The 17,953-nt window shown below is 41.1% G+C and overlaps 2 protein-coding genes across 2 annotated transcripts in view; both read right to left on the reverse strand.

Moving 5' to 3' along the window:
• Positions 1-11,251, reverse strand: part of Heatr6 (HEAT repeat containing 6) — a 32,837-nt gene extending 21,586 nt beyond the window's left edge. Inside the window, exons 1-7 of the mRNA XM_008848114.3 lie at positions 10,639-11,251; positions 8,238-8,345; positions 6,492-6,632; positions 5,702-5,817; positions 4,666-4,780; positions 2,594-2,695; positions 815-952 (exon numbers count right to left, since the gene is read on the reverse strand). Coding sequence (XP_008846336.1) covers positions 815-952; positions 2,594-2,695; positions 4,666-4,780; positions 5,702-5,817; positions 6,492-6,632; positions 8,238-8,345; positions 10,639-10,857 — 939 coding nt within the window. The 5' untranslated portion in view covers positions 10,858-11,251. The remainder of the gene's footprint in view (positions 1-814; positions 953-2,593; positions 2,696-4,665; positions 4,781-5,701; positions 5,818-6,491; positions 6,633-8,237; positions 8,346-10,638) is intronic.
• A 5,472-nt stretch (positions 11,252-16,723) lies between these two features.
• Positions 16,724-17,953, reverse strand: part of LOC103746040 (protein Wfdc21) — a 4,618-nt gene continuing 3,388 nt past the window's right edge. Inside the window, exon 3 of the mRNA XM_008848116.2 lies at positions 16,724-16,820. The gene's annotated coding sequence lies outside the window, so the exon portion shown is untranslated. The remainder of the gene's footprint in view (positions 16,821-17,953) is intronic.

The following is a 17,953-nucleotide window of genomic DNA, read 5'->3' on the forward strand; positions in this document are numbered from 1 at the left end:
AAAGATTTTAGGGTTACCTCTTCAGAGGGGGGAATGTTGGAGGGGAGGGAGTGGGCATGGATTTGATCAAAACACCTTATATACATGCATGAAATTCTCAATAAAGTTTTTGTAAAAGTTAAAAAAAAAAGAATTTCTAATTTTATGCATTATTTTCATTAGATACTACATTTCTGGATCTAAAACCTTAGTCACATACCTGTATGCTCCAGGTTTTCAGATGGGAACCAACAAAGACAGCTGTTGAGAAAGGCTGGGAAGTGTAGTGGATGTAAGGGCATGGAGACGGTGAACCGAGAGGCAGGTGGGCTTTGATGGCCCTAGAGAAAAGCTGCCAAATTATGGCCCAAATGCCAAATGCAGTTCAACCCATAGCCTGCTTCTATAAATAAAGCTTCATGGGAACACAGCCATGCCCACTCACTTCCACAGTGAATCCCTGGCAGCTTATGCACTATGGTGGCTGTGGCAGAGACCTAAAATATTTACCAGTCAATACTCTATAGAAAAAGCTTATTGATTCTTCTTGGTCTTGGGATGTCCAGGAATGTGGATACTCGGCTTTGGACGTAAAGGCTTATTCTTGCAGCTGTTCCACTGTCTAGACCTCTCAGAAGCACAGGTGCTTTCATTTTAAGGGGTATCTTCAGCAGTCTGAGAAATTTAAATTTCCTATACCAGATACACTAAGTCAAAAACAAATTCTAAGTGGACTTTTGAGGCAACAGTGACACAAACCATAGAAAACACACACAGCATCATAGCAAGCTACTTAAGCAATTCACAGCTTAAGTCTAAATGGACATTAATGTACCACAGATGGCCGAGCAGCACTGGGTTCTGGCTGGTGTGGCTTGACAGGTGATCGTCCATCATACTGAGGAAGTGGAGTTGGGTATAGCACTGCAGGCATCTCTATGTTTAGTCCAGGAAGTCCATGAAACATAGTTTTCTAACAGTGAGAAGTGAGGAAAAACACATACCACATAAATCATAAAAAAGAATTAGCATGTTCTGGGTAAAAATACAGACTGATGTTTAGAAACTAATGAAGAATAAAAACAAGACAGGAAGTAGACACGTTACAAGGTTCGGACTTAAGAGTTTAATCTTGACCATGATCATTCATTCCACATTGACTGTGCTCGATCTCATCTGATTTGGGGACCTAAGTAGGGTTGGGCCTTGGTTAGTACTGGGATGGAAGAAGAGCGTAATCAGATTTAATTAGATGTCAGCTGGATCTTAGTTGGCTATATCAGATTAGGTTTGATTTTAGTATATCTATTATTTGTGTTTATCAAATCACTTAGCCCAGTTAATTTATCTATTCTGAATTGTTTAAACTAAATTAAACTAAATTAGTTATTTACTTCTACATGTATCTGTCTGTATTTAATTAGGGATTAAGAGAAATGGCACAGGAAAGGAGTTAAAATTTAGGTCATGCTTATCTTCACATAGATGGAACTGGTAAAAGAAAGGAGCCAGGGGCTCCTCCCAAGCCCATGTGACCCCTGAGGAACAGATCCTCAAATGACCTTAAGAGTAAAAATAAATTGGTTTATTTGGTCCAACCATATGGTCTTAAACACCCAAAAGGAAAGTATAGCCAATGATTAAAGTGATCAGTATATTTCCTTACAAGTCCATGTGACTAAAGGCTACATAACAAGAAACAATGCCAGACAGGAGATACCTTCCTCTGAGTTGTTGGCCAGGGTGCCCCAAGAGACTTCCAGACAGTAGCCCAGCATAGAACTGGGAAAACGAACAGCAAACCCCAATCTTATCTAAAGGAATATTGGCAACTGATTGTTGCTAGATAAGGAAGAGCTGTCTTCCTAAAACAAGGGACTCTAGGGATTCAGGCTGACTAGACTCAGCGGATGGACTTGCACTGGGGAAAGGCTGGGGGCAGTGACAACACAGTGGGCAGTAACAGGGATGACAGAGTGTACGGGCTCCAGTGGGGGTGGGAGGCTATGGGAGGGTACCATTTGGGATGCGGGTAAAAAGATGAGTAAGATTGTTTGGGATGTTCTGTATGAAATACACACACACACACACACACACACACACACACAAAGAATCAATTTAAAAAATTAGGTCATGAAGTTGTATTTTCACACCTGGCATTGACTTGCGGGGAATGTGGAGCCCCTGAGTCTTTCCTGGTTGAACTGAACAGTGCAGAGTCTCAGAGAGGTGACCCAATTTCCCCACTGTGTGGCAGACCCAGAGCTAACAATGGCAGTTGCTGACACACAACTTGATCAACCTGTCTGCTACTCTTCTTTCAAGCACAAACAAGGGAAGGCAGGTTCAAGATCATCTGTAATTAAATATCTACACAGCATATCTCATAATCGATTCTTTCCTGAGATTCAAAAATAATTTAAATTTTTTTGATATATTTGATTGTGGTTGTTCTCTGTGCTTAATTTTATATAATATTTTATTCTGATCTTGAAAATTTATAGAACTTTTAATACCTTAGAATTAGCCACAGAAGGGTAATATAAAATGGTTCTTACATCTGGGGTTTAAAATAGGGAACACTGATGATGATGATGATGACGACTTGCCTTACCTTTAACACAGCTAGAAGGGCTCCAAGTTGCTCAGTCTGTGTCAGTTTCATCTTCCCACCATTTAGAAGTGACTGTATGCCTTTCAATGCATTCTGTAACAACTACGGGGAAAGAGATCCACATTAGAAGACAGAATAAGATGTGGTTGTCTAGGGACCAACTTCTTAGCAGCACTTCCGATAGAAGAGAAAAAGTCTTCCAGATGATGAAAAACTTGAAACACACAAAGTAGAGATGAAGATGCAGGGAACAGACCTGATGAATACTCTGGGTCACTTTCTAGAAGAGTACTTTTTTTTTTGACAGGGTTTCCCATAGCCCCAGCCCACCTAGAACTCACTGTGTAAACCATGCTGGCGCTTTAGTTCAGCAATCCGCCTACCTCTGCCTCCTGAGTGCTAGGATTCAAAGTGTGAGCCACCATACCCAGCACTGGGTTTGTTATTTTTCAGTCTTTTCTTATTTATTTATGTGTTCATGTGTATCTGTGTGTTTGTATGTGCAAGTAAGTGGGGTGCCCTCAAAAATCAGAAGAGGAAGCCAGATGCCCTGGAACTAGAGTTGCAAGGGTTGTGAGTCACCATATCAGTGCTGGGAACTGAACTCTGGTTCTCTGCAAGAGCAGCAAGTGCTCTTAAACACTGAGCCATCTCTCCAGTCCTAAGAATAATCTTATTGAGTGATCTTAAGATACACGCCTAAAACCAGCATGTATAAATGGTGAGCAAGGAGCGCGGGGAGGAGAGGGTGAGACTGGGAGAAATGTTGTGAGAATGAAAACTGGAGCAGAGATCAGAAGTGGGAAAGCTCTGCAGCAAAGCACCTTCAGCAGCTCTTAAAGGCAAAGGCAGATGTGGGAACAGATGCTGAATGATAAAACGTGGTCCATGGAGGCAAGACTGATTTCTTAACTTAGTAAACTGTCCCCCAGAAATATTCCCCACAGGGAATGATATGAACCACAGTTTTGTTTGAAATATTGGAAAAAAATTTTAATTAATTTTGATTACAATTATGTAAGAAATTAATGTGAAAGTCAACAACAGTGTTAATAATATGTACTTTTGCAGCACTTTAAATGTTTTATTTCATATATATCTCCTAAGAACCCTACAATACAGCTATATTGGTCCTATTTCAAAGTGGAACATGGAGGCTCCAAGAAGTTAAATAATCTAACCAAAGTAGTCCATCTGTAGCCATTAGAAAGCATCACATTTATTAATATGTATTGAAAAGATATCTAAGAGACATTAAGACTTTTTTAAAAAGGTGTAAAACAGTATGTTAAATATAATTCCATTTAAAATGATAAAAGTGGGGCTGGAGAGGTGGCTCAGGGGATAGGAGCCCTTGCTGTTCTTCCAGAGGACCAGGGTTTGACTCCCAGCACCCACATGGTGGCTCTGTCATCCTCTGGTCTTCACAGGCACTACACACATACCAGTAAACATACCGACAATCCAAATACTTGTACAAATAAAAATAAGTAAATCATTAAAAAATAAAATAAATGAAATAAAATAATAAACATGCTCATTCAGAAATCTGAAGGCCCACAGAATGAATTATCCCGGTTGTCACATCTGAGCAGGGTACTAAAAGGAACTTCTGCTATCTTGGATCTGTAATGCTTAAAATATATGTCATTCTGAATTTAAAACAGACTCATAAATCTTTATATTTATGCCAGATTTTTAAAAGGAAATAAAATAATGCAGACATTATTGAAATCTACTTTCTTCCTTTTCACCCTAAAATCAGTCATGAACATTGTATTACTTTCAGACCCAGGAGGAAAAACTATGTATTTTTTTCATATTTTGATTTTTTTTTTTTTTTAACCCAGAATGGCAAAATGAAACTCAGAACAAACCAAAATAAACTAAAGAGGCTTCTCATGTTTGAATCCAAAGGTGTGACTTCAGTGCTGTGGCTCATCTCCAGTCCAGGCACACATGTATGCACATCCATACCAAACTGAAACAGCAGCCAGATGCCTGTGATAGCCTCTTTCTGCTTCTGCTTCTAGACGCACCTGTACATTTGTACAATAGGTAGTCCCACCTACCATGCAAAATGTTACATCATCCATATTAGATGATTTTGGAGACTGCAAAATGGTCAAGAAAGCTTGGAAGCACACATTTTGGTAGGATTCCTCCAAATACGGCTGTCCAGGCACACTAAAACACAAGCAATGGAAACGATTCAAGCAGTCAGTCTCCTTTGAAATGGTGTCTAAAAAGAGTAAGTATTAACAACAGCAACACAGACTAATAAGATTTGGAATGCACCCTTGAACACTACTGTACTATAAAACTGTGCACTTTGGCTAATTAGCGCCTGCTGCTGGCCAGGCACAGGCTTGAACACATATGAAGCAGGAAGAACAATTTCGCTAGGAAAACATTACAGAAGTACAGTGGAAGAAGTGGGAGAAAGAAAGAACATTTTTAGTTCTGCCTCTCAGTTCTAGGAGGGAAATAACGCAGATTAACGCTGCATGACCGAATCTGCATGCCTGGCCACCAGACCACATGGTGCTATAAAGAGACGAGTCCAAGTTTGTACTGTCCATTTCCTACCTCAAGTTACAGACTGTCTCTACTTTCTTAAAAAAGAATAGAAAAACCTCACAAGAGTATAAATTCATATGAATATGACTTTCTAAAAGCCTTAATATGGATAAAACTTTTGCCAACGGAAAACAAAACCCTGACATGTTACACACATATACACACATAGCTTTTTTAGCCATGTATTTTTCACTTCCTTTCTTGATAAGCTTTCTTTAATTAAAAACATAAGACAGGCTTATTGGATGGCATAGGAAATATAAAATAAGTTCCTTCCCTGTTTTTTAAGACATAGTCTCACTATGCAGCCCAGGATGGTCTGGAATTTACTAAGTTGGCCAGCCTCAAACTAATGATCCTCTTGCCTTGGCCTTCTGAGTGCTGGATCACGGATAATGACACCATGAGTAACTTAAACTAGGCTATTTTTCTGAGTTGGCTCTGACTTCAGACAGACAGAATAACCTACAAAAGGCCCCAAAGAGGTCCTGTCTTCTACTATTGGGGAACCGGACTGGATCTACATACCTGAGACACAAGTTTACCATACACTGCACTGCAGCCCTCCTGACTTCAGGATCAGAGCGAGATAAGTCACTGAACTTCATTAAGAGGCCGCTCTTGCCCAGCAAGTCTGGAAGATACTGAAACAAAATAACAGCAATGTGATCTAAGAAAAGCTTCGAGGAAAAATAGTACTTATTAGAGAATACTTTCTTTTTAAAAATATTTATTATTTTTATTGTATGTGTGTGTGTGTATTGATTGCCTGCATGTACACAAGTGCACCTGTGTCATGCAGTGTCCATGGAAGTCAGAAGAGGGTGTCGGATCCCCCTGTAACCAGAATTACAGATGGCTGTTAGCCACCATGTGGATGCTGGGACCTGAACCCAAGGCCTCTGCAAGAGCACTCTTAAATCCTAAGCCATTTCTCCAGCCCCAAATAATACTGTCTTAACTGAAGAGCAGTTATGTATCAAAAGATTACCCATTAGCTAAATCCTTCAGATGAGTATCCAAACCCATGCCAAAAATCAGCATCATTGCTGGGTAGCAGCTGAAGCTCTTTAGTCTTGACTCACTGATGACAGGTGGCAATAACAATGGCCAACAGGTACAGAACGCCAAGCACTGTCTCATTTCATCCTCAGAGCAACTATTTTACACAGGAAGAAACAAAGCTCAGAGGAGTTCAGTAAGACTGCTCTGGATACTCATCCAATTGGTGGCAGGATGGATATCTGAACACAGGTACGGGGGCTCTAGAGTCTATACTCTTGATCTTTCAAAGGAAAGACAGAACAGTTCTGAATACCTTTTGACATTTTGAGCCATTGCAGTAAACCAGAGCTGCCAGGGCTTGAAGAATGTCCACGTGTGTCCAAGAGCTACACTGCTGAATTGCCGAAGTTGTGTAAGTCAACAGGAAATCCAAGTTCTGTTCATCAACAACCACCTACCAGAACAGGAAAAAAATAGTTGATTTAACTTTAAAAAACATTCTCATCCTTCTATAGACACATAGCTCATCTGAATCACACTGTAAGGAGTGCATATCTATCTTTTTTCCTGTCAAAAGTACTGGCTCTAAAGGTTGGAAAGTTTGATCAAGATAGAGGGAGACCTCCCTGTCTCAGGGTCTCGGTCACTTCTTCCCCTTTAATCCCTCGACTCAAAGCAAACCTGGCAAAATTCTTGTCACTTTTCCCGGAGCTAACCAGAAACTGGCAGCTGTAAATACAGATATAAGACTCAATCCACTGAAATGTCTTAATTCAATAAAACTGACTTACAGTAATTATTCAACTACTACACACCAAATAAACTTATCTGCTAAATAGCTATATATCTACTCTGATGTGAGGAATTCATCAAGAGAGATGACATAGACCCGACCCCACAGAATTTATAGTCTTCTTGGAAAGATTAAGGCTAACCTAAATATTAATTTATGGACATCTGAGATCAAGAGTCATCAAATGCTAGGATGTTGACTATGGGCTGAAGGTGCCACAGGCAACAGGAAGTTTTCCAACTGCTAGTGACACAAAGATAAAAAACGTGAGAATAGTAAACATTCGGAAGCCACCCACATCACCTTATGATATTCTAAACTTGAAAACAGCCTTATCTCATGTAATAGACATAGCTGGTTACAAATCAGCATCCATATTCCCTGAAGACAGAGCTCTGGTTTTACTTGGATGCCCATCTCTCTTATAGTCCAAAGGATCCTCGTGACATAAAGCTGACTGGGATGCTTTGCAGTTTTAACTACAGTCACTTACTCATGGATTCACTTCATAAGTTGGAAAAAGTTTCACAGATGGAGAACTGCAGAACAGACCTTAATATAAGTATGAGATTTTTTTTTTTTTATACTGGGCTCCCTTTGTCCCCCATCTACTTAGGGTTTATGTAGATCACAAAAATGATAGTTTTGGGGAAAACAGGGAAATGTTGGCAAGAAAGAAATAGGGGATCATTTAAATTTATTCTGAGATTATCTTGGCCATCTTGTTTTCATGTTTCCATGAAAAAAAAAAAAAAAGTAAGATAGCACAAATGATACTGGTTTATTGAGTCAAAGAGAAAGGAATATTTCTTATACACAAATTTGCTCAGAATATATATTTGGCCAGAGTTATATTTGGTTTAATGATATATTCTTAAGCATTGCTTTTTTGGGGTAGTACTGGTGCTAGTGATCAAACCCAAGGCCTCACGCATGTTAGGCAAAGGCTCTACCATTGGCTACATCCCTAGCCCGGGACATTTTGCTTTTCCTAGCATCTCAGAAGATCACACTACTGAGTGGGCATGACAGTGGACACCTATAACCCCAGCACTCAGGAGGTGAAGGCAGAAGGATCAGAAGTTCAGGTCATCTTTGGCTATACACTAGGTTCAAGATCAACCTTGGTTTTGAGACAAAACAAACCAAACCAAACCCCACAACAAGAAGATCAGCCTACCATAGCTACACCAGATGTAGTATTTCAAAAGCATTTACTTATCCTCAAGTTCATCATCTGAATCCCAAAGTTACATACATGATTACCTGTAGTCTGTTAAGTAAATGGTGGATCAGCTGAGATACTTTGCTGACAAGATGATTCTGATTAAGAGGCACCAGTTGGCAAGCTTGGACAAGAAGAGCACTGACATCCTATTAAAAAAAGGGACAAAGAAAAGGTTAATACACCTGTTAGTCAAGTATTAACACCCTAAACATAGTCAAATGGGAAATTATAATGAATGCCCACTCTCAAGAATGAGGAAAGACTTTTGAGTGAAAGTTGAGGCAGAAAATAGGGTTGGGGATGAAATAACAGCATAAAAATAGGAGGTAGTAAAATAAAGGAAGGAATTCCTACCACATAGTACTATTAAATCACCAAAGAAAGGCTTTCAGCAAACAAAAGCACATGGGGGGGGGGGAGAGGGAGGAGGAGGAGGAGAAGGAGGAGGAGGAGGATCATATCTACAAATCACACCATCCATTGATGTTTGCTGAATAAAAAGGCTCTGAGTACCTACTATGTCCCAGGTAGTAGGCTAGCTCCTTGGGCTCCAAAGGTGAAATAAACATTTTCCTGAACTACAGTGAATCTACTGAAAGACAGAAATGCAAATATTTAAAGTAAATTAAGAACTAAGCAGGGCGTGGCAGCACATGCCTTTAGTCCCAGCAAAAAGGCAAAAGCAGTCTCTGTGAGCTAGAGGCCAGCCTGGTCTAAATAGCAAAGTCCAGGCCAGCTGGGGCTACAGGGAGACCCTGGTTCAAACACACACACACACACACACACACACACACACACACACACACACACACAAAGTTATGTAAAAACACTGCAAGTAATAGGAATGTAGTGTGCAAAGCCTTGGACTGTGAATCACCCTCTGGTGTTTGGAACATAGCAAGTTCTAACCGGCTGCACCCAGGATGCAAAAGGAGGAGTGACAGCAGAGAAAATTGAAAAGGCACATATTTTGTTGCAAAAAATATCAAAGTATACAAAAAAAAAATCAAAAGTCCCCCTAATTTCTGTCTAAATCTCCTTTGTGAAGCACCTTATTATTGATTGTGAGCTCTTCTCAATCTTTTTTTTTCTCATATTTAAATATACACTTATGGCGGCTGGAGAGACGGCTCAACAGTTGAGCGCACTGACTGCCCTTGCAGAAGACCCAGGTTCGATTCCCAGCAGCCACATGGCAACTAACCACCACCTGTCACTCCAGTTCCAGGGGGTCCAACATCCTTTTCTGACCTCTGTAGGTATTGCATAATACTGGTGCACTTACATATATGCAGTCAAAACTCACACATAAAATTAAGGTAAATAAATTAAAATAAATAAATATACACTTATTTTTAAATCCTCCTCCTTCCTTGAGCCCCATATTGGTGTCATATGGTATGAACTGTTCTATTAATACAATTTCTTTTTTTTTTGGTTTTGTTTGTTTGTTTGTTTGTTTGAGACAGGGTCTCCTTGTAAGCTGGCCTGGAGCTCACTATGTAGCCCAGGCTGACCTTGAACTCACAGACATCTGCCTGCTTCTGCCTCCCAAGAGCTAGGATTAAAGGCATGCACCACCATGCCCGGATATTAATATAATTTACTTCAGTCATTTACTAAATGCACTGAATATCTCTAATCAGATTTTTTCCTTTTATAGATTTTTTTTTTTTTTAAACCAAATAGAACATTCAGGCAGCAAAGAATGAGGTTTGGAGAGGGGCTGGACTGGAGAAAGTTCAGTCCAGTGAAATAGTCCAGGCAAGAGTTAGTTTGGCTAAAGCAAAGCCAGTGGGAATAGAGAGGAGGGGGTAGGGACTGAGAATCATCCCTGAGCCAGACTGAAGAATCTGAATCTGACAGGCTCCAGGACAAAAGAATCAGTGGATTGTGCCCAATGCGTACAAGGGAATTCGTAATATTTGAGGCCCGATGTGTATGAGTAAGATTATCGACGGCAGAAATAACTTCTCAAGTGGAGTCAAAAGAGAAATTTGCGTGCATAAAAACAGAAAATACAGGAACTTTATGGCAAACTCAGGCTCCAATTATACCTAGCTCTGTCATCTGCCAAAACATGATACTAAGATTTTATGAGCTTCAATGTTTTCATCAGCAAAAACGAACTAATGGCAATATCCACCTTCCAAGATTCCTGGAACCCTTCACAGTACTCATTCCGTAGTAAGGAATTTTATCTACACTACTGTTTTGGATGCACTATTGTTTGGAATGTGGAGCCGCGAAGGCGGTCTCCTAGACCGCTGGAAACCGCAGCTGAAATGTTTCAGCAGGAGCCATCGGTGGTGTTCGGAAGGGTGCTGGACTGAGAGGGCGAGCCAGCCTGGAACTAGGTGATCCCGGGAGCGGGTGTCCACCCGGAGAGGCAGGCGGAAGAACCGGCCGGACTCCCGCAGGGTGAGGCGCGTCGCCTACCTGGGGAGCCACGCCGCTGCCCTCGCCGTAGTTCTCGGAGATGAGCTGGTCGAAGAGCAGGTGAATCTCGGCGCGGGAGGAACTGCTGTCATCCGGCCGCAGCGCGCGGAGCCTGGCGGACAAGCGGCAGAACCCATCGTCCTGCTCAGGCGGTGGCTCTCGCGGCGTCTCCCGTGGCTGCCCACAAGGCAGCGAGCCGGCAACTTGAACAGCCGCCATTTTCCTGCGTAAAAGCTCAGGGAAGTACTTCCGGAGCGCCGCTGCGGGGCGGAGCGGTTCAGTGCGCTCCAGTCCTGGAAAGCCTTTTTTTGGACCACAGGTTTCATTCTAGCACCTGTGACTCTGGTGACCCTCTGCCTGGTGGTATTCCATAAATGCTGTCAGAAATAAACTTCGAAACTTTTCACCGTCCACATTCTGTGTATGCTCTCAGAAAGTTGCTGCTGGGCAGGGCTGACATTGCTTTGTTACAGATTCTGGCGGGAGTTGAAGAGAGCCCTTGTAGACGGAATGATAGAAACTGCTAGTTCTGTGATACCCTTCTCTTCTTAAAATCCCATTGGAGTTCGTGATTTTTATCTCAGGCACAAAAATAGTCCGAATAAAAGCTACATGACCCAGAAGTCCTTATTTCTATACCGTCTCTGTGTTTATTAAACTCTTGCCAATAGAATATGGGGCAATTTTCCAGTACTTCGGTGACAGCGGGCAGCATTTTTCATTCCTTTTTTCTCCCCCTTTTAGGTGCCATTTCTGTGGTTCATAAGGCACGGAAGTGTAATTTATCTATTTTGGAGTTTAAACTGAGCTATGTCAAATATAATCCCTACAGGTGATCTGGTGGAATTAAACACCTCAAGATTTTCTGAAACCTTAAAGGCACCAATCTGGAAAATAAAATTGCTATTTCAAGAGCTGTGACCAATTTTCAAGCATCCAAGAGTTAGAGGATGAGCATTCACCGTTGATCAGACTGGAAATCTGTTCTCTCTAGGATCTTTGAGTTTGATAAATAAATATAATATAAACCCTTACTTCTGGCTTGCAGGGAAAACCTTGGTGCCATCTGAATGTATGTGTTGTATCCTGGTGATAAAATACATGTTATGTGCAACAATGAAAATTAGGGGTGTGCTTAAGTAGAGATAGTTTTCTGAAAACTTTGGGCTTCTTTGGGGAAATGTTTTTGTTTGTATTTACATACCATTATGCTTATATATTATTGCTTATTCTCTCTCTATCTATATATAGATATATATGAACAGGGAAGGAAGAAGAATCAGTCCTAATATAAGCTCTTGAGTTAGCCACTGCAAGGGGTGATTGATTCTTAGAAGTTTCTGAGAAATTTCATGGAATGGTCTCAGAATCCCTTTTTAGAAACGGAGGGAGGCGTGATGCTGTGGTGCTCGCCTTTAATCCTAGCACTCAGGAGGCAGAGGCAGGCAGATCTCTGCGAGTTCAAGGCCAGCCTGGTCGACATAGGAGGTCCAGGCCAGCTGGGGCTACAGGGAGACCGGGTCTCAAAAAGACCAAAAATAAAAAAATAAAGAAATGGAGGGGGGGAAGCACCTATCTCCCAGCTTTTTTTTGTACATGTATGTGTGTATTGTGAGTATGCATGTTCACTTGTGTGTGGTGCTGGTGTATGTGTGCAAGTGAACAAGTATGTACATTTGTGTGGAGGTTCAATATTGACCATATGTTATTTCCTCGATTGCTTTGCACCTTATATACTTAGGTAGGATCTCTCACTGAACCCAAAGCTAGTCTGGGTATCAGCCAGCCTGGCTAGGCAGCTTGCTCCTGGGATTCTGTATCTCTGCCTCCTGCATTCTGGGGTTATGGGTGGGTTTCCATACCCACCCAACTTTTATGTGGGTTCTGGGGATCTGAACCCTGGTCCTCATGCTTTCCCTGCCAAACCATCTCCCTAGTTTTATCTGCTGGTTTTCAATTTCTCTTGTCAGTCATCACCCCACCAAACATTAGTTCTCTGGTTCAGCATATATCATTGTACAGTAATTCCTAGAGAAGCCCCCCGTTTTGTAGACGAAATCATAAGGCAAAAGTGGCGTGTGTGTAATACAGAAGTACATACCCAATGCAAGACTCTGACAACTTGCATTTGTGCTAAGTCAGTAAATGCCTAGAATAAACTGGTTTCTATAATAATGGTTCTAATTGTTTAAGACAAAGAATATTTGAAGTGGTACTTAAGACATGTTCAGGGGCTGGAGAGATGGCCCAGCAGTTAAGAACACAGGCTGCTTTTGCAGAGCACCTAGGTTGGACTCACAGCACCCACATGGCGACTAACAACTGTTCATTAACTCCAGTTCCAGGGGGATCCAGCACCCTCTTCTGACCTCCTCGAACATTGCACAACACGGGTACACTTACATACATGCAGGCAATACACTTATACACATAAAATAAAAATAATAAAATATTTTTAAAAGACATTTTCAAATACTATGCTAGAAGGAGGTTAGGGTGGAAGGTGAGTTTAGGGGCTGCTGACATCTAACTCAAGCCAACACAAGAGGTCTTCAATGACCTCCCTGGAAACGCTATAAGTTTTTGTCTTTCAGTTGGTGTTCCCCACAGAATAGGAATGTTCATTTCCCTGAAGGAAACTGACACTCACATTGCCATTCACAAGGATATATTCCATCACAACCCAACAAATTGGCATTAGTATACTTTCCAATACCTGGGTCATTCAGTCTCAAGTAACACTTTATGTGGATGCTGCTATCTACAATGAACCACACTCAACCTAGACTCTTCACACAGTCTTTTTATACCTCTGCTGTGGTTTGTCTTTTGATTTTATAGATGCTGACAGTTAAGATATTTACCTGAGTCCACCTTGGACTGTGGACTTTTGAATAGTATTGAGACTAACAATAACTACGGGGACTTTTAAAGTTGAACTAAATGCATTTTGCATTTTATATGGTCATGAGCCTATGGGGGCTAGGGGGTGGAATGTGGTGGTTCAAATGAAAATGTCCCCCATAGGCTCCCAAATGTTTGGACATTTTGTTCCCAGATGGTGGCGCTGTTTTGAGAGGTTTTAGAAGGTGTGGCTATCCTGGAGGAAGCACATCACTGGGGGTGGACTTAGAGAGTTCTTAAGTCTTGCCGGATCTCCAGTTGCTCTCTTTCTTCCTGTGCCTGCATGATGATGTGAGAGCTTAGCTTCTGCTGCTCCTGCTCCAGTCACCTCCAGCCACCATGCTTCCCTTCCATGACAGACTGTAATTCTCCTGGAACCATAAGCTCAAATAAACTCTTCCTTCTATAAATTGCTTGGGTCAATGTTTCTATCACAGCAACAGAAAAGTGGCTAATACACAAGTTAACAAAAATTAAGCAGTATAACATCCAAATGAGGTAGATATTATATTTTTCTTCTTTACAGTTAATGAAATGATGGCAGAGAGTTTAAATAGTTTTCAAAGGCCACATTAGTAGCAAAGTGATGAGCCTGCAGCTTATGCTGGCTCAGGGCTTAAGTCTGGAGTCTAAGAACACCAACTTCATAAAACATTTTTGCCTTCCATATTTTATAATGGGAAAAGTTAAAAAGAGGGGCTGACTTTCAGCATCCAGATTAAACCCTGAATTAGGAGAGGGTTGGAAGAAGGATTGGCTTTTGGTTCTGTTCTAGAGTCTTACAAAATTAAGACTAAGGGTCATGAGCCCACCTATTGAGTAATATTAATAATATATAGTTAACACTTATTTTTGAGTATTTTATTATTTTTATTTTATGTGAATGAGTGTATTGCATGCATGTAAGTGTACCTGTGTCATGCAATGCCCATGGAGGTCAGAAGAGGGTGTCAGATACCCTGGAACTGGAGTTATGGATGGTTGTTAGCATCATGTGGGTGCTGGGAATGGAACCCAGATCCTCTGCAGGAGTAGTCAGTGCTCTTCAGAGCCATCTCTCCAGCCCCATAGTTAACATTTAATTAAATACAGCTGTCTCTTTGTATCCCTGAAGGATCGGTACCAGGATTCCCGTCCTAGTTAGTTTTCTACTACTATGATAAAACACTCTGACCAAAACCAACTTGGGGAGGAAAGGGTTTATTTGGCTTATATATCTGATCAGAATTAATCTTTGAGGGAAACTGGGGCAGGAACTCCAGGTTCCTAGAGGCAGAAGCTGAAACAGAGACTTGTAGGAATGCTGCTTACTGGCTTGTTCCCCTGGACTGTGCTCAGCTTGCTTTCTTATACAACCTAGGACCATCTGCCCAGGGGTGGCCCCACCCACAGACATGCCCACAGGCCAAGCCAATAGAGGAAATTCCCCAATTGAGGTTCCTTCTTCCCAGGTGTGTCAAATTGGCAACTGAAGCCAACCATGATAATGCTCAAGAATAGCAAAATCTGAAGATGTGAAGATGCTCGAATCACTTATATAAAATAACACAGGGGTAGAGAGACGACTCAGTGGTTAAGAATGCTTGCTGCTCTTCCAGAGGACCTGAATTTGATTTCTAGCACCCATATTGGGCACCTTACAACTACCTAAAACTCCAGCTCCAGGGGATCTGACACCCTCTCTAACCTCCATAGGTACCTCACACACAAGCACACACACACACACACACACACACACACACACAGAGAGACACATAGACACAAAATCTTAAAAAGTGAAATGTTTAAAGGTAACATAATATTAATGTATCACCTACATGCATCTTCCTATGAATTTAAATAATCTCTAGATGACTTCTAATGCCTATTAAGTTACAAATGCTGTGTAAATAGCTGCCATACTATATTAGCTAGAGAATAATGACATATATATATATATATATATATATATACTCATTATAGACACATTTTCTGCATCAAATCTCTTCAATGTACTGTGATTGATTTGTACATGCAGAATCTGGGGATACAGAGGACCAACTGAACTTTCTATATCTGGCACTATACCAAGACTTCTTTTAACTTGTATCTCTATGTGATATTTGCCATTATACAGATGAGGCTACTAAAACAAAATGGCTAAGACTATTGTTAACAGCACACAGTTGTCTGGTGGGTCTGGGTCTGAAATTTGAGATTGACCGCCTTAATCACTATGCTATAATGCCTAGGCCTTGGAGTTTGTCATGAGATTATACCAAAGGCCCTGACACTTATCTGATATAGGACATGAAGAGAAAATTACCTAATTCCCTCAGAACTCAGTGTCTCTACTTGTGAAACAGTGATGCTAAACACAGTGAAAAAACAATGCTTGTGGAGAATTTAATCCAGTCCCTGTTGCTTAGAAGCCACTCAACAGTGGCTGGAGAGATGGCTCAGCATTTAAGAGCATTGGCTGCTCTTGCAGAGGACCCAGGTTCAGTTCCTAACACCCACATGGCAGCTAGCAACTGTCTGAAACTCCAGTTCCAGGGGATCCAATGTCCTTTTCTGACCTCTGAGGGTACTGTAGGACATGGGTGTACTTACATACACAGAGGCAATATACTCATTCATATAAAATAAAAATAATAAAATATTAAAAAAAGAAACTACTCAACAAATGTCTTGTATCCTCTTCTCTGACTCTAGTTCCTCATCATTACCAGCCTCTGGATTAATTAGCTTTTCTTGTTTTGAGTTTCTTGAGTGATCAAATACCTGAGAGAAACAATTTAAAGCAAGAAGGATTTATTCTTGACTCAAAATTTCTAAGGTTTCAGTCTATGGCTGGATCTATGGCTTTGGTCTGTGGTAAAGCAGAATTTTGACAGCATGACTGTGTCGTACAGGCTGCTCACCTTGTAGGAGTCAGGAAGCATCAAGAGATGGGAAGGGCCTAGGGACAAAAATCCTTCAAAAACATGTCCCCAAGACCCTGCTTCCTCAAGCTAGGCCCCACTTCCTAAAGTTTCCACTACTTCTAAAAATAGTGCCACCAGCTATGGGCCAAGCCTTCAGTGCATAAGCCTGTGGGAGACATACCTTATTCAACTGTGACAACCTCTAACCAGATAACTCAAGTAGTGCGGCTACTTTTACAATGTTGATTTATTAAAAGAAACATTTCCTCTTCCCTTCCCCACGTGCTCCATGTAGTCTCCATCCATAGGCCCCATTTTCATCAACTTTCCTGGGCAAGGAGCTCCAAACAGCCACATCTTTCCAGGTAGAAGCTAGAGGAAGAGAAGTGAGCAGTTATGAAAGATGGCCTTTAAGACAACTCTTTTTTTGGAGAAGTAGATATAAAAACAGTACACAAGAACTGGTGCTTTGGGTGCCTGGCTACACAAAAATCAGCTGAGAGACAGCAGTTCCCGATTATAGAAATCTATAGCACCATCAATGAGCCAGTAAGATCCCAAGCACCAAAGACTGCAGGTGGATTTGCCATCTCACCAGCCTGAACAGTTTTTTTAGTTAATTAATTATTTTTTAACACATGTGTGTGAGTGTTTTGCCTGCATGTAGGCCAAATGAGGGCACTGGATCACCTGGAACTGAGTTGCATGGTTGTTAGCCACCATGTGGGTGCTGGGAACTGATCCTGGGTTCTCTACAAGAGTAGACAGGGCTCTTAACCACTGAGCCATCTCTCAAGCCCCTTGAACAGTTTGTTTTTTAAAGTATATACTAAATCTGTTTTTTAATACGACTTAACTGTATTAGCACAACTTAGTTTATATTAAAAACTGAGCTGTGGTAGTTTTGTATTGTTATTTCTAATTAAGAGGTATCCCCAAATTTTAAAAACCTCGTACCTGGGCATGGTGGTGCCCACTTTTAATTTTAGCACTTGGGAGGCACAGGCAGGTGGATCTTTGTAAGTTAGAGGTCAGCCTGATCTACAGAGAGAGTTCCAGGCCACTGGGGCAATAGGAAGACACTGTCTCAAAAAAAACCAAACCAAAACAAAAAACACCTCAGATTATAATATGGGGCCCATCAAATATTTTTATGGAAAAATAATCTGCTTAGCTCAATATAGTAATGTGCATGAAGGGCTTAACATGAGAATATCCTTTGGTTATCAATTATACTTGATTATATCTCAAAGGAATTGATAAGGCTATGCTCACTGTAATATTCATTACCACCATATGAATATTACACAATAAAAAATTCTTAAATGCATACTTTTGGAGATTGCTAGTGGAGGAGTGTAGATGATGGACCACTGAGATAGCAAAGATGATGGGATGTGCTTGAGGCAGGAGTATCAATGGTAAAACTGTTCACTAACTATTAAAAGTTGTTTATTGCCGGGCATGGTGGCGCACACCTTTAATCCCAGCACTTGGGAGGCAGA

Source organism: Nannospalax galili, unplaced genomic scaffold (assembly GCF_000622305.1).
Source record: "Nannospalax galili isolate Female #2095 unplaced genomic scaffold, S.galili_v1.0 scaffold363, whole genome shotgun sequence".
Classification (NCBI taxonomy): Eukaryota; Metazoa; Chordata; class Mammalia; order Rodentia; family Spalacidae; genus Nannospalax; species Nannospalax galili.